General features: G+C 40.2%; 1 protein-coding gene across 2 annotated transcripts in view; it reads left to right on the top strand.

Moving 5' to 3' along the window:
- Window positions 1-445: 445 nt before the first annotated feature.
- The window catches only part of CTPS2 (CTP synthase 2), a 74,033-nt gene continuing 59,954 nt past the window's right edge, over window positions 446-14,524 (top strand). For both annotated transcript variants that reach the window (XM_086609203.1, XM_086609213.1), the window contains exons 1-7: window positions 446-476; window positions 3,280-3,485; window positions 5,203-5,373; window positions 5,648-5,748; window positions 7,584-7,700; window positions 9,090-9,173; window positions 13,167-13,247. In XM_086609203.1, the coding sequence (XP_086465329.1) occupies window positions 3,320-3,485; window positions 5,203-5,373; window positions 5,648-5,748; window positions 7,584-7,700; window positions 9,090-9,173; window positions 13,167-13,247 (720 nt within the window). In that variant the 5' untranslated portion in view covers window positions 446-476; window positions 3,280-3,319. The remainder of the gene's footprint in view (window positions 477-3,279; window positions 3,486-5,202; window positions 5,374-5,647; window positions 5,749-7,583; window positions 7,701-9,089; window positions 9,174-13,166; window positions 13,248-14,524) is intronic.

Genomic DNA, 14,524 nt, shown 5'->3' on the forward strand with positions numbered 1-14,524 from the left:
TCGCGCGCCGCTGCCGGGGGCGGGGAATAGGCGGGGCAGTGGAGCCGGCGCGCGCGGTGGTACAGAGCGCCGCTGGCGGAGGGGCGGGGGGTGCCCGGGGCCGCCCCGGCGCACCTGTCCCGCGGCACCGGCACCGCCGGGGCCTGCGCGGGAGGCGCGCGGCGGGTGGCTCCGCGCGGCTGCCGGCGCCGCGCTCGGGCTTTGGCTTTTCCCACCCTGGCGGGAAAGCAGCGAGCTGCGCTCCCGGGCGTCCTGCCTGCGGCTCCGGGACGGGCGGCGGCTCGCGGCGCTGCCGCGGGGCTTCGCCTTCGCCTTCCCCGCGGAGGTGCCGCCTTCTCCCCTGAGGGTTCGCTTCGGTTCGGCCGTCCCCGGCGGTGACCCCGCGGCGGTCACCGCGCAGCGGGCGCACCTCACCTTCGCTCTGGGGCTGCGGGTTGGAGCGTCCGCCCTTAAAGACGAAGCGGCGGCGCGGGGCGGTAAGTCGCAGGCCGGCGGTCGCGGCCCGCCCCCCCGTCCCCCCTTCCGTGCTCCGCCGTCCTGCCGCCGGCCCGGCCTCGGCACCTGGGCCGCGACCGGGCCCCCCGCCGCCGCCCGGGGGTGATGGCCGCCCGGCCGCTGGGGCGGAGCGGAGCGGGGCGGGGGAGCCCCTGTCCTGGCCTCGGCCGCAGCTGGCTGTAGCGCAGCACGGTTGGGGCCGGGCGCTCCGAAATCCCTGCTGGAGGCGGCAAACTCCTGTTGATAAGGCTGTGCAGAGTTAATTCGTGTTCCTCTGCTTGGGCTGATTCCCAGTTCCCAGCTAAACCTTTACTTCCAGTATTCTCTTTTTGCTTTTTCCTCTCCTGACTCTTTCCTCCTTCTTTTACAAGTGGCTTCCCGAACCACCTGTAGTTCTTTGTTTCTGTTGCAAGTAAACATGGTGTGTACTTAAGCTGCTGGGAAATTGCTGTTCTCGCCAAAATCACAGCGAGCTTGTCGTTTTGGTTCCTCTAAGCAAGATGACAGGGTTTAAGGGGTTTCAAAGTGGTGCATACTCCGAATTTATACCTGTTGAATCAATTTCTCCTCCCCGCCCCCTTCTTTTTCTGGAATTAGCTTTGAAAACTGCTTAGATGAGTATGAAATGTTAATGTTGACAACTACATTAGGTTGTTTTTTTTTTTTTTTATGAAATAAGAGTCTGAAACAGAGGAGATAGGCTTCAAATGTTAAAATCTATGCTGTTAAAAAAAAAAAGTTACACATTAAAATTAAATAGCAGGAAAAAGTTAATTCCTGATGATGCTTTCTCCCGATTTAAATACTTTTGATGGTTGTAGTCTTCCTTTTGCCTGTATTCACAAGGAAATAATAGTTTATTAATTCCTATTATGAGTCGTAAGTGCGTTGATAACAAGCATTGTTACATTCTTGAACTGTGTTTCCTGAAAATCCAGGCCTTATTTATGTTACTACAGTATAGTAAGCAAAAGAGCCACAATGTTCGTCTACGAGCTGCTGCTTGCCTCTGGTGGTTGAAGAACCATACTGCTTTGGTTTATCCTGAGTGCTGTTAGATCATGTGCTTGTTTTGAACGAAGTAGGTACTTAAATAAGGAAAGATTTTCTTGACCCTAGAATTTTTGCGCTGTGGTAAGCCGCAATGTCATTGTTCAAAAATTATTCCAGTGATTAGCCTCCACAGCTGCCTGAACTGTGGATGTGAATGCAATTATGGATGACATGCAAAACATCATCCTGTTTCATTTAGGGTGGAGAAATGGTGGCAAAATCTATGCTTGTGTGAAAGCCAGGTGAAGTGGGAGAATTGCAGCGACAACGTCAACAGGAGTCAGTGAGAACAGCAGATAATAGCAGTAAGAAGGATGATGAAGAATTTTTGATTAGGATAGTAATTATCAGATTTTTTTAGGGGGTGGGAGTGTCTCCTCATCATCTGTTTTAATAGTTCTGGATCCCTTACCATTCACACTCAAACACAGTGCAAAGTGACACAGATATAGTGGCATCTATTAGATTGCTTGCCACCTCCATCATATGATTTGCCTAGTGTGATATTAGAATCTCTTAGTTCATAGCAGGCCCTTTTTTCAGTTTTAATTATCCAGGCTTCTTATAAACAATTCAGTTTTCAAGAGAAGAACTTTCTGTGTCAGAATAGCCATTGTTGCTCATGCTAGTAGTATGAAAGAGCACTGTGAAATTACGGTGGTGTATCTGATAAAGGCTTCAGCACCATAATATTCATTAACATGTTTATGTCTTCAGGATATAGTGTTTGTGAGCACTCATAGTTACAGTTCCTTCTTGGAAAGAGTCATTTATTTCGCATTCTAGACAAGTAAGCAGAGATTCTGAGAAGTTGAAGGGCACATGCCACAGCTCTCAGGGCCGCTCTACCCGGGGTTGCTGTTCTGAATTTACGATGCTGATGTGTGTCATAACATCAGACAATTCTCTAAATCTGAAACTTGAGTGTTGTTTTCTAGAACAGCATCAACTCTTACGCTGCATCATAGTCCAGAAATACTAGGTGATTCTGATTTTTTGCTCAGTAATTATTTGGGGAGGGAGAATGGGTAAGCATGTGAAGAAAGGGCTCTAGGCTCTTGATCAGTAAATACTCTAATATAAATATGGATGTCGTGGTTCAGTTTTTCTTTCCTGGTCTCATGTTCTATTGATCTGTAGTATATTGTAAGACTTTTGTGAAATACTTGACACAATGTGAACTGGAGAAGTGAAAGCTTCTGAAAAATGGAGTGGATGGTATAACATTCTCATTTTAATGGATGTTTGAAGCTACAGTCACTATTTTTGAAGGTGAAACTACTGGGTGGAGAATGTGGGTGTTCTGGCTAAGGTAGCAATGAACAATCTTTGAGCTAACTTCTCAAAACATGTGTGAAATGATTAACTTCTGTAATTTAGAAAGAATCCAGAGTGAGATTCATCTTGCCGAACTTGTGCTTCTGAAAGTTATCTCCCTTTTCCTGTCACAGAAGAGGAACAGTTCATATGAAATGTGCCTCTTCGGACTCTCCACAGGGCAGTGTATCAAAATAGTCCTTGTTTTTCTACTGACTGTGGAGTGGACTTAGGCTCTCAGCTTAGGTATCAGTGTATAAGCTGGGACAGATGAATCCTACTCCCAGATTCCAAAGTGGTGATTTTGTTGTCTGTTTCTGAAGGTCGTTTCAGCGTAGATTCTTTGCATACTGAGGCTGTGTTCTTCCCTGGCATGAATTTGCATTCATCAGATGTACATCTGTGTCATTGTAGATTTCTGTCTCGAGATCAGCGTGTTTGTGCTGATTTTCCAATGAAGTACATCCTGGTAACTGGTGGTGTCATCTCAGGCATTGGCAAAGGGATCATTGCAAGCAGCATTGGCACCATACTGAAATCATGTGGTCTACGTGTCACTGCAATCAAAATCGATCCTTACATAAACATAGATGCTGGAACCTTTTCACCGTATGAACATGGTATGAAGGGCAGTGTTGTTTCCTTTTGCATAAATATTTGTATTCATAGTAATGTGGTGGATTTTTTTTTTTTTAAGCAATAGTATGAAAGTTATTAGTCCCTTTATAATCTATGTGGCAATGCAAGTTTGTTCCTTACTGTGTTTTCTCAGGGTGCTTTTCTGCTCTAAGTAAAGAGAGGAGAAGCCTGTTTGGTGAGGATGTTTTTATGAGTAGATACTTCCTTCCTATAAAGTACCACTTTGTTGGGAAAATCCTAGCTCTAGGCCTTGTTCAGTCAATACTATCCTCAAGTCAACTTGATTAAAAAAAATAAAATTAAAAAGGAATAATACCATAAAACTTTTTTGGAACTGAACTCCTCGACTGGTACTTGTGAATGCCGTTACCTGGGGATGTTGGTTGTCTTCATGAGAGTTAGATTAAGTTCCCATTTTAGACCACGAGGATCTAGTCAAAACCATCAGTGAAGCTTAGGAGAGCCAACTAGTGATATCATCTTAAAGTAGATGCTTAATTTGATTGGTTAGTTCTCTAAGCTACATTGGTTGTATTGACTACATTGCTGATGAGCTACAAGACAGTCTGACATGCATTTATAATTGTGAATGTTTCTTCAGCTCTCTGACTTGTTCCTTGTGCATTTAGTGAAAACAGTCATTTTCAAAGTTCCAAAGTATCTTCAGCCAATAGACTTTTCTAATTCTTTTTATTTTTTTTATTTTTGTCTGCTTACTTTTAGCCTAGACTCAGTGCCTCACAGGATCAGGCATAAATCTTCCACTCTGTTGTACATATTGTGGCGTTTTTGTTAAACTGTTCATTGAAGAGGAATGTCGTATCTTGGTGGGATATGTATTTCTGTAGTCCATGCTATACCTTCAGGGGCATTCCTTCTTTTTTCTTCTTGTGCGTTGGTCCCATAACTTTTTTAGCCATTGATTCATTGGGTCCTGGCAAAATATTTTACGTTTTTTCTGAAGAGCTTTCCAGCCTTACCTCAAGATCTAGCAACTTTAGTTCCTCCAGAAGCTGGCTAGATTCAGAATTTAGAGATTCTTCAGAGGTCTAAGAAAAGTCTAAACCTGAAGGTTATTTTAATGAGATTTTTCAGGGTCAGAAATAACCCTCGCTGTGGACAAAGTGAACCAAATATACAAGATGAAACAACTGAATAAGAAACGGTGATCACGTTTGAAGAAGCATTTATGTTCATCCTAACTTTGCTCCTGATCCAAGCCTTAATCATTAAGATCCAAACAACACGAATTTTTAGTGAAACACTTTGAACATGCATAATAATTCATGCTTATGAAAGCACAGTTTTTGGCTGCCATATGTAAAGCAATGTTTTATTTATTGCTGATTTATGATTCCTGGGGATTGTTTTCTTCCAATCAAGGATTGTAGCATGCTGTTGAAATTCTGGTTAAATATATTAAAGTCACTTAAATATTTTGGCCATGTAACATAAATTTATTTGCAAAGCTATGTGACTGAAGTATAGATGTTTGATGCAAAAATAATGACGTGGCTATTGAGTCACACAGAATGACAATGCAGATTGAGTTGCAGCATGTGCTTTGTTGATAATGTCATTGTGATATGTCATTTAAAAAAAAATTTTCAATGTTAAGATAAGTTTGCAGCATTCCTGCTGTCTGTTTAATATTTTCTGATTATTGCTTTTCCGTCTGTTTTCACTTTCTTTTTTCAGGTGAAGTTTTTGTGTTGAATGATGGTGGAGAAGTTGACTTGGATTTGGGAAATTATGAGAGATTTTTGGACATCAATCTCTATAAAGATAACAACATCACCACTGGAAAGATATATCAGCATGTCATTAATAAAGAAAGACATGGTGATTACCTGGGAAAAACAGTTCAAGGTGATTTTTTTTTAATTCTGTGGGATACTAGTCCATTCAGTCTTCACAAAAGAGTGATCAGCTAGAACAAGCTGCTCCTTACTGCCTCATCTTGTTCCTTTCAACTTCCCAAGAGATATGAGCATATTCCTGTAATGCTGGGCTTCTGGAGGAATAGAAAAAGGAGCTAGTAGTTTCCTTTTGACCTTCTTCTCATTTTTCCCCGTTTGCATGCAAAAACTGGTATATGGGCCCAAAGTAAGATATGCCTACCTTCTTTGGCTTTGTCTTGTAGTTGTTCCTCACATCACTGATGCAGTTCAGGAATGGGTGATGAATCAGGCAAAAGTTCCGGTGGATGATGACAGAAAAGAGCCACAAATTTGTGTGATTGAGGCAAGTATGGAACCTTTTAGGATATATATCATCAGTGAACACAAAGAACTAGCTTGCCTTCTTTTTGCTAATTACTATAAAAAGGTCAGACTGATGTTTCATGGAGATCAGCAGTGCGAAGACACATTTGATGCTCTTCGATTTGTTTTGAGAATGATAGACATGGTCTTATCCCTACAGCTTCTGTTTCCTTGACTAAATGCCTTCTAGAATACTTCTGAAACTGAGCTGCCTAAGAGTTTATTAATTTACAAGATTAAAGCAGCCAGTTACTGTAATGTGAAGTATCAATTTCAGGATACAGACATTTGGCTGAAGCTTTATGCTGTTAATAGTATTAGAAAACTTGTTTGATGCCTGAAATCTCCTATGGTCAGTAGGAGAGCCTATAACACTCTAGCTTTCCATATGGCTTCAAATGTCCATCTTGTGGACATTGTGGTCATGTTTAAAGGAGTATGTTTAAATGCTGTAAGGTTAATTTTCCACTTTTTGCTGTTTTTTTTAAGATCTTTGGAGGCAACTTTGTTAATCACTTAACCTGCTGATGTTCTGCACAATGGAAATAATATTTCTACCCATCCTTAGTAGGGCTTTGTGACAACTGGTGGAAAGGCAGTCAGTAATCGCTAGTATTACTATTACAGTGGAAAATACAGAAGATTATACCTGAGAATTCAACAGAAGTATATGTCATAGGTTTAATGCCAGAAACAGCCACTGTAATCAATAGTGTGATAAACTTTGTGACCCAGATCACAGAATTGCTCAGTATTTCTTATGCAGAAGAATCCTCCTTGATTAAAATATACTCATTGGTATAGTTGTAGATCTTTTTTATGATGTGTGCAGTCAGAGTCAAACATTTCATTTAAAACAAATGTAAAAACAGTAAATACAGAAGTTGCAGAAAAGCATTAATAAGTGATGGGCTTGTCAGTTCTTTAACATCAAAAAATTTTCTCTTTCCTCCGTGTAAGGGTTTTTTTTGTTATAGTTTCAGCCTGCTATTTTCCTTCAGGACTTTAACGATAATTGCCATGTTTTTTTCATGGCAAAATCCTGAAGGAGTTAGACCGAATATGTGTGTGTCATACAAATGTAGTCGTAAGAAGGTTTTTTGGTACTGAGGGAACACAAGTATGCAGTTCTGTCAAAAGCTACTTGGTGGCACAGAAAGATCATTCTGAAATACAACTACTTCATAAGGCTTATGTGCTAAACACTGCTTTATTCAGTGCTTAGTCTACAGCTTTTTGTGTCTTTGAAAGACATGTAATTTCTGTCTTTATGAATGAAGTTTTGTCATGGACTTAGTCTTGGGTTTTGGTCAGTACATTTAAAATGTTTTATAATGTGAAATATTATTCATGTCAATATGGCATTTATCGATGTTGGAAAGCTATGATAATGTTGCTAAATGTCTGTATTTTGTTGGTCACAACTGTTCATTAATTTGACAGACAGGAAAGCAAAGTTTTTCTGTACAAAAACACTCCCCTCATCTTAGCTACTAATTGCACTTTTTCACCACTTTGAAAGCGGTGTGAAAGCGTGTATTATTCAATAACACCACACATCTTCCCATAGAAGCTTATGTGTTTGGTGTAAAGTAAATGTAACAAAACTGGAAAATTGTTTTATGTTTTCCACAGGAAAGAAAATGTGCTGAATAGATGAGGGTTCTTTGCATAATATGCCTGCAAATTTCAATTGTCAGATTTTTTTAAGATAAAAATTACAGAAAACTTGTTGCATATGTAAGAGGTAGACTTTTTTTTCCTCTTTTGTTTTTGTGTTCTGCCACTCTGACTTATCCAAGCTTTCTTTTTCAGCTGGGTGGAACCATTGGAGATATTGAAGGAATGCCATTTGTTGAAGCCTTTAGACAGTTTCAGTTCAAAGCAAAAAGAGAGAACTTCTGTAATATCCATGTTAGCCTAGTACCACAGGTAAGTTATTAAGACTAATAAAATGTATTTTACTCTGTAGTGGGCTTCATATTTGTTTACTTCTCCCATTAACCCTTTCATGCTACATGGTTTTAGAGGCAGAGATATGAAGCCCAGCCACGTTGGGGTAAATAAAGGCCTTGATAATTACTTTATTGGTGTGAGAATCTGTTTTAATATTTTAAGTTGTCAAAAAAACCTCTTACCAACACTAATTTATCTAGAAGGCTACAAATAGTTGTGCTTTGCACTGGAAGGTGCTGGTACATCATGAACCCAGTAAGAAAGGCAGTCGGACTCTCTACAGTATTGTTTAAAATTTCATTTGTTAGCGCTCACACTATAAGGACGGAACAATATAAGTGACCTTACGTCCCTCTCGGTGGTGGGAACCGCGGATGGTGTAGCATGGAACGGCGCTGATGGGCAGCGTGTGGGCAGACCACATCTGGCTGGAGAAGAGGCACTCCCCTTTCCTTGCAGCTAATAGATACATTTCTTACAAGGAAGCAGCTGTATCATTTTTACTGTCAAGCAGAAAGGATGTTCGCAGGAGAACCTCTTGCCGCATCCCTAGGAAAAGGCAAGGCCAGGCAGGTGATGTACATGCTGAGCGGGAGTTGCCTGCGCGCTCCTCTGTGACAAGGGGCTGGATGAGTTTGTCGTGCGGCCCAGGGATTTGTGTGACAGAGGACCGGGCTGGGCCACTGCGGTGCGGATCACCGACTCGGTGTGCAATGTCTTCCGGTCAAGACCACTACAACTTTTTGTGCAGGGCTAAAAGTATTTTTCCATTCGAACTCTAAATTTTACTTCACAAATAGGTTTTCTTAAGAGGTAAGTGTTCACGAGGGAGGTGTTGGTAAGCGACAGTTGGTAATGATGCTGTGATTGCACCTTGTACAGATAAAAAGAGAGTTGTTAACCAATGCAGCTATGGATTAGAGGATTGATCAGCAGTTGTTAGGATTGGTTCTGTGTATTTATTTATATAACAGAATTATTTACTATATCTGATTATTTCCAAGGACAGTCACTGAAGGCTTTGTGCTATGTTGGACATTCTCCGTTTCTTAGCAAAATCCAACTTTTGGGATATTCTTCTTCTTCTTCTACCTTAGTCAATTATATTTAAACTTCTTCTCTGAAAAAAAAAAAAACCAAACCAAAATCAACCTGAACTGAATTAAGACCATGTGATTTCTTCACGGAATGTCTTATGTAAATAATAACAGTGGTGCCATTTCTGTTTCTGGCATGTTGTGACTGTTTGGATATGTTTAGTTCCTGCAAATATTGTTACTTGCAATGACTTTTCTCTTTAAACCTGTAACTGCTCTGTTAGTAGATGTTAGTTGCCATTTGAGCTTTCAAAATATGTCTTTCCAGCCTAACGCCACTGGCGAACAGAAGACAAAACCAACACAGAACAGTGTTCGCGCACTGAGGGGTCTAGGCTTGTCTCCAGATTTGGTGAGTCAATAAATACAGATTTTTATTTATAGATGATCTAGAAGTGTCCTTGCATAACCTGTGTTCAAAGAATAAGCCTTAGTCTCCCATGAGAGACAAGAATTTTAGAAAAAAAAGAAAAATATATGCTGCACTGCTTCACTAAAGGAAATAGAATTACTTAAATTCACTCTAAGTTAACTTAATTCAGCTAATTCCAGGTAATATCTTGGGAATGTAACTATGTTCTTCTGAAGAGATCTTTGCAGAAAAACTATTCTGCACTGCTAAAAATAATCTAAAGTCTCAGTTCACTTCATGGGAAGACCTAGAATGCTTCTGACTCTAACATTCTCTCACAAATTTCTTTTTATGCATGATTAAGAAGAAGCAATTCTACCTTTGAAGTACAGCCTTTAAAAATAATCCTATTTGGAAATACAAAATGTGAGGGTGAATCTTCAAAGTTCCTCAATTTCTTTTATAGAATCATAGAACAGTTTGGGTTGAAAGGGACCTTTAAAGGTTATCTAGTCCAACCTCCCTGCAACGAGCGGGGATATCTTCAATTAGATCAGGTTGCTCAGAGCCCTGTCCAACCTGACTTTGTATGTTTCTAGGGATAGGACACCTACAACTCCTCTGGGCAACCTGTTCCAGTGTTTCACTATCCTCATCGTAAAAAATTTCCTCCTCGATATCTAGTCTGAATCTACCCTCTTTTAGTTTTAAACCATTACCCCTTGTCCTATCGCAACAGGCCCTACTAAAAAGTTTGTCCCTATCTTTACTGTAGGCTCCCTTTAGGTACTGGAAAGCTACTATAAGATCACTGAGACGCCCTCTCTTCTCCAGGCTGAACAGCCCCAACTCTCTCAGCCTGTCTTCATAGGAGAGGTGCTCCAGTCCTATGATCATCTTTGTGGCCTTTCTTTGGACTCTTTCCAACAGGTCCATGTCCTTTTTGTGCTGGAGGCGCCAGAGCCGGACACAGTATTCCAGTTGGGGTCTCATGAAAGCAGAGTAGAGGGGCCTGACCTGCTGGCCACACTTCTTTTGGTGCAGCCCAGTGTACGGTTGGCTTTCTGGGCTGCAAGCGCACATTGCCGGGTCATGTCCGACTGTTCATCCACCAGTACCCCCAAGTCATTTTCTGCAGGGCTGCTCTCAGTCCCTTTTTACACCACATATTATAGTGAACCTAAAGCAGCCAGCAAGTTTCACCTTGTGCCAGTTGGCAAATGATGACAAATGCCCAACTCCTTCCATTCTTTTTCCCCAGTGGTCTAGTAATGAGTATGTGCTTATTCCCTGGATGCAGTGTTTGGCCTCCCTGGCACTCTTCCTTGGAAGCAGACAGGAGACATAGGTAGATTGCATCTCCCTGTTGTGATACCTGCCTGACATTGATGTTAATCTGCTTGGTCAAGTGTTGGTAGCAGTGAAGCCAGGGCAGCACAGCTTCAAAAGCCATTACAACCCTAGTTCAAACTTATGGATGTCTTCCTGAGCAGCAGCTGAAACTCAATTTCTAGGTCTGCTTCAGGAACAGAAAAGGACAGTTTTGCTCTTTCATGTAAGGCTGCTTGTTAAGTCAAAGAATATTTTCCTTACTTTATTCTGGAAGTTATTGAGCACTTTCCATTCCCATAAAGTCCACTGGGGGGAAAAGCTTCCTAGCCCTTCTCAGAAATGAGAGAGTAGTGAGAATAATCACTGCTTCTGTATAATATTTATATCTTTAAAAAGGAAAAATGATTCTTAAAAGGATAGTCACACAACTAAATTTTGTGTTGTGCTGCTTTCTGATTTTTCTGATTTTTTAACTCTTGCATTTTACATTTATCAAAAATTGTGTTTATAACTACAAAACCAATGGCTTTATAAATAGGATATGTGAAAGGTGTATTAGGTAGCTTCAAATTGTTGTGACCTGGTAAATGTAATCAGCTTGTGGAGGGAAAAGACTTTTATTAACGCAGCGCTGCTCTATATTCCAAGCCTCAGGGCCTAAATTTCAAAATCCCTCTTGAGGTACTAATTGCATATGGAAAATGGCATGTGATTTTTGAAGGCCTTTAAGATAATTGCTAGTGCCTGACTTAATTTTTTTTCCCTCTCTCCCAAATTAATTTTTAAAAACCTGTTAAGTGTGTGTGCAGTAAAAGGAAAACAGACTAGTCTAGTCACTTTATCACATCTTGAGTTCTTGCCTGGGGCAGTTCTGGGACTGGCAGAAGCTCAGTTCCTCTTTTTTTTTTAAAAAAAAACCAAACCCAAAACAACCTGCTGCTGTTGACCACTAAAGCATAGAGAGGTTACACTCTGAGCACAGCCTCTTGCCACTGTTATAAAGTTGCTTGGGCACTGCTTCAAGAAAATCTTTGAATGGTTGCTCTCTTGGACAGAGACCCAAGGCCAAGACAGCACATGGGAAGCTCCTAGAACAGCAGTCAGGAGGGCTTCCTTCATAACCTGTGCTGCCAAGCTTCCTGATCTAAACTTGGCTGGACTTGTTCTTAATACCTACTGCCTCACTGTCTGGTTCCAGGCTTCCCCGAGGTGACATGCTGGACTGGTCTCAGCTGTGTATGTACGGAAGCCTTTCTTTTCTCCGTGGGGTGTTCTAAGCAGTTAATGAATATGTTGTATCTGCAGATTTAATGGACTCTGTTATACAGCATTTGGAAAAGTGATTATATGCTTGTCAGTGCTGCCCTATTCAATTGAGTTGTTCCTCATCTTCTTTGTATTATATTTCTTTGAGATGCATCTCCGCCACTGTTGTTGTAGTTTCATGTTTTCATGCTGATTCTGGTGTTTTTGATTTCTGTGACTGCATTAACTTGAAGTTTGTCTCAGCGAGAGGGAGGGTAGATTTCAAAGTGGATTTAATCATATGCTCATGCTATCAAGGCTTATGAATTATATCTTCAGACAGTACTCAATTTTTAAGTATAAGTTGCGCTTAATTGACGAGAATGTACAAACTGTTTCATAATTCTTTTCGATTATTAGGATGTGTGCTGATTTTTCTTTGTACTTGGCATTGTTTTTCTGTTTGTAGAATTTCTTATAAAGGTAGAGGAAGTCAATTAGACTTTATCAATATCAGTATAGCTAAGCTACATACTGGCAAGGTGATTAAAGATCAGCTGCAAGTTTCTGAGCAAAAAAGGGCTTAATGCATTAAGTAGTTACATTTGCTAGAAAGATGGGGAAAATAATGAATTAATCTTTTAATAGGATCATCTTGCTTTCTGTTATGCTTTCAGGATTCAAAATAACTTAAGTTAGTAGACTAAGTAATCAATAGGCACATTGATAGAGCAGTTCTGCATTTTGAGCTAGTTGCCTGAAGTTGCATAATACAAAAAACCCCTTTCCAACAGACACCAAAACACATGCTTATTTTCTTTTTGGTAAAAGTTATCAATATTTTCTAAAATTCCCAAGTTTTACATGTATCAGCAGAATAATTGCACCCCAAAAAAACCCCCACAAAATTATGAAATAGCTTTCTCATCTTCAGCTTCCTCCTTTTTATCATGATGTGCAAATTATGAATTGTGAAAAGGTGCTTAATTACTGAAAGACTAGAATACATGCATGTAAGCTAAGTATTACTGCTCTAAATTTAGCTGATGAGATCACAATATTTCTTTTCATTCATCATATTATTCATACCAACAGAGCTGCTAGACTTTAGGTAAAGAGTATTTCACTAGTAGCTACAAGAGAGGAGAACATGAGGAAGCAGTATTACAGAGAATGCCAAAGAAAGATTAATACAAGTGGGTCAGTATGGTCGACTGACTGATTTACTTCTGCCTTGCTAGCAGATATTTGTGAGCTATGCTGTATGGTGGAACTCCAAAAGAGAGGAAGAGGAAAAAGAGGCACATTTGTTTGTGTTTTGCTTCCAAAGGAGAATAATTTCTCCATGAACAATATTGAGGATCTCCTATTGGTTTACCTAGTAAATATTTAAGATTTTTCCTTCTGTTGTGACAGATTGTCTGCAGAAGTGCAAAACCTATAGAAATGGCAGTGAAGGAAAAGATTTCCATGTTTTGCCATGTGGAACCCGAACAGGTTGGTACTTTAATATTTATCCGTTGTTACTTAAACATGTGGGAAAGCATGCAAATATTTCTGTGCATTTCTGTTTTCAACTTCAAGCTGTTTCGTTAATATGTAATTGTTTTTGCAATTTTTATCTTGCTGTCATATACACTATAACACTTTATAAATATCAGGAGTTTATATGTTAAATTTTATGTCAAACGGTCATTAACAATTTAAATGCATATTATGTAAAAAGTTAATAAAAGGAATAGATTTTGAGTGCATGGTTAATTGCTGTACATAGTTGTGAAAACTGCGGTTTCAAGCTATGGTTGGTTGTTGTTCATAAATCATCTCAGGTGGTTATAATAATGGATGAACGAAGTGTGGTTAGAATTAGGGGTTTTGCTTATGTTGGTAGATCATCACAGCCATATGAGAACGCTCTTACTGTGATAATATATAAAGGACTATTCATGCCCTTTAACATGCTTAGAACATCTAGTGTGTAGTTACATATCCTTTTATAATTCATGTGTGATTTTGACCTTAATAGTTTGTGGCTAATTGCTATTCAAATACTAATTTTGATAAATCAAATGCTCTTTAGTTTTTTGGCAAGTGAGAGCACTTTACTCTTCAATGTAATGGGCAATATTAAAGGGATAATGGAAGCCTACGGTTACACTGTATTTCAAATATGTATCAGTGTTGACTTCGCTCTCTGCAGGTGTGTAAAAAAAAAACTATAAAAAAAGCTTTTTTTGTAGTAAGATTCCAGATGAAGACTTAGAGGGCAGTGTGGCCTTTACTCCCCCTCTGCCCACCCCCTTCCATGTTACTGTCTGTGGAAGAAAACACCCTTGAGGTAGCTTCTGGAAAATCCTTCAGAAATGCCTCTGTTGTTTCTCTCCAGCTGGAGAGAGACAACTGGAAGTTCAATCAGACAAAAATGGTGTGTGCTTTTCTGGCAGTGTGTAAGCATGTACACACTCAGATTCCAACAGCAGTTATTACGCCAGTCTAACTGGTCCAAGAGTCTCATGTGTAACTGAACTTCCCTAAGAACTGTCTTCATGGCACTGTTTTTTTTCCAAAGTTCTGCCTTTTAGGGTAGAAGCTCAATAATTATACTAGTCACAACTTTCATGGGAAGCTGAGCATATGATCCTGAGCAGTGGTGCACTCTGTGTGGTGTTCTAGCTATGTCAAATGTCTAACCACAGTGCTGCATTGTGTAATATAGGTGTGTGCCTGGCGGTTGAACCCAGTGGACTGAACTGGGATGCTGCTAGGTACCATAC

Source organism: Tauraco erythrolophus, chromosome 1 (genome assembly GCF_009769465.1).
Source record: "Tauraco erythrolophus isolate bTauEry1 chromosome 1, bTauEry1.pri, whole genome shotgun sequence".
Lineage (NCBI taxonomy): Eukaryota > Metazoa > Chordata > Aves > Musophagiformes > Musophagidae > Tauraco > Tauraco erythrolophus.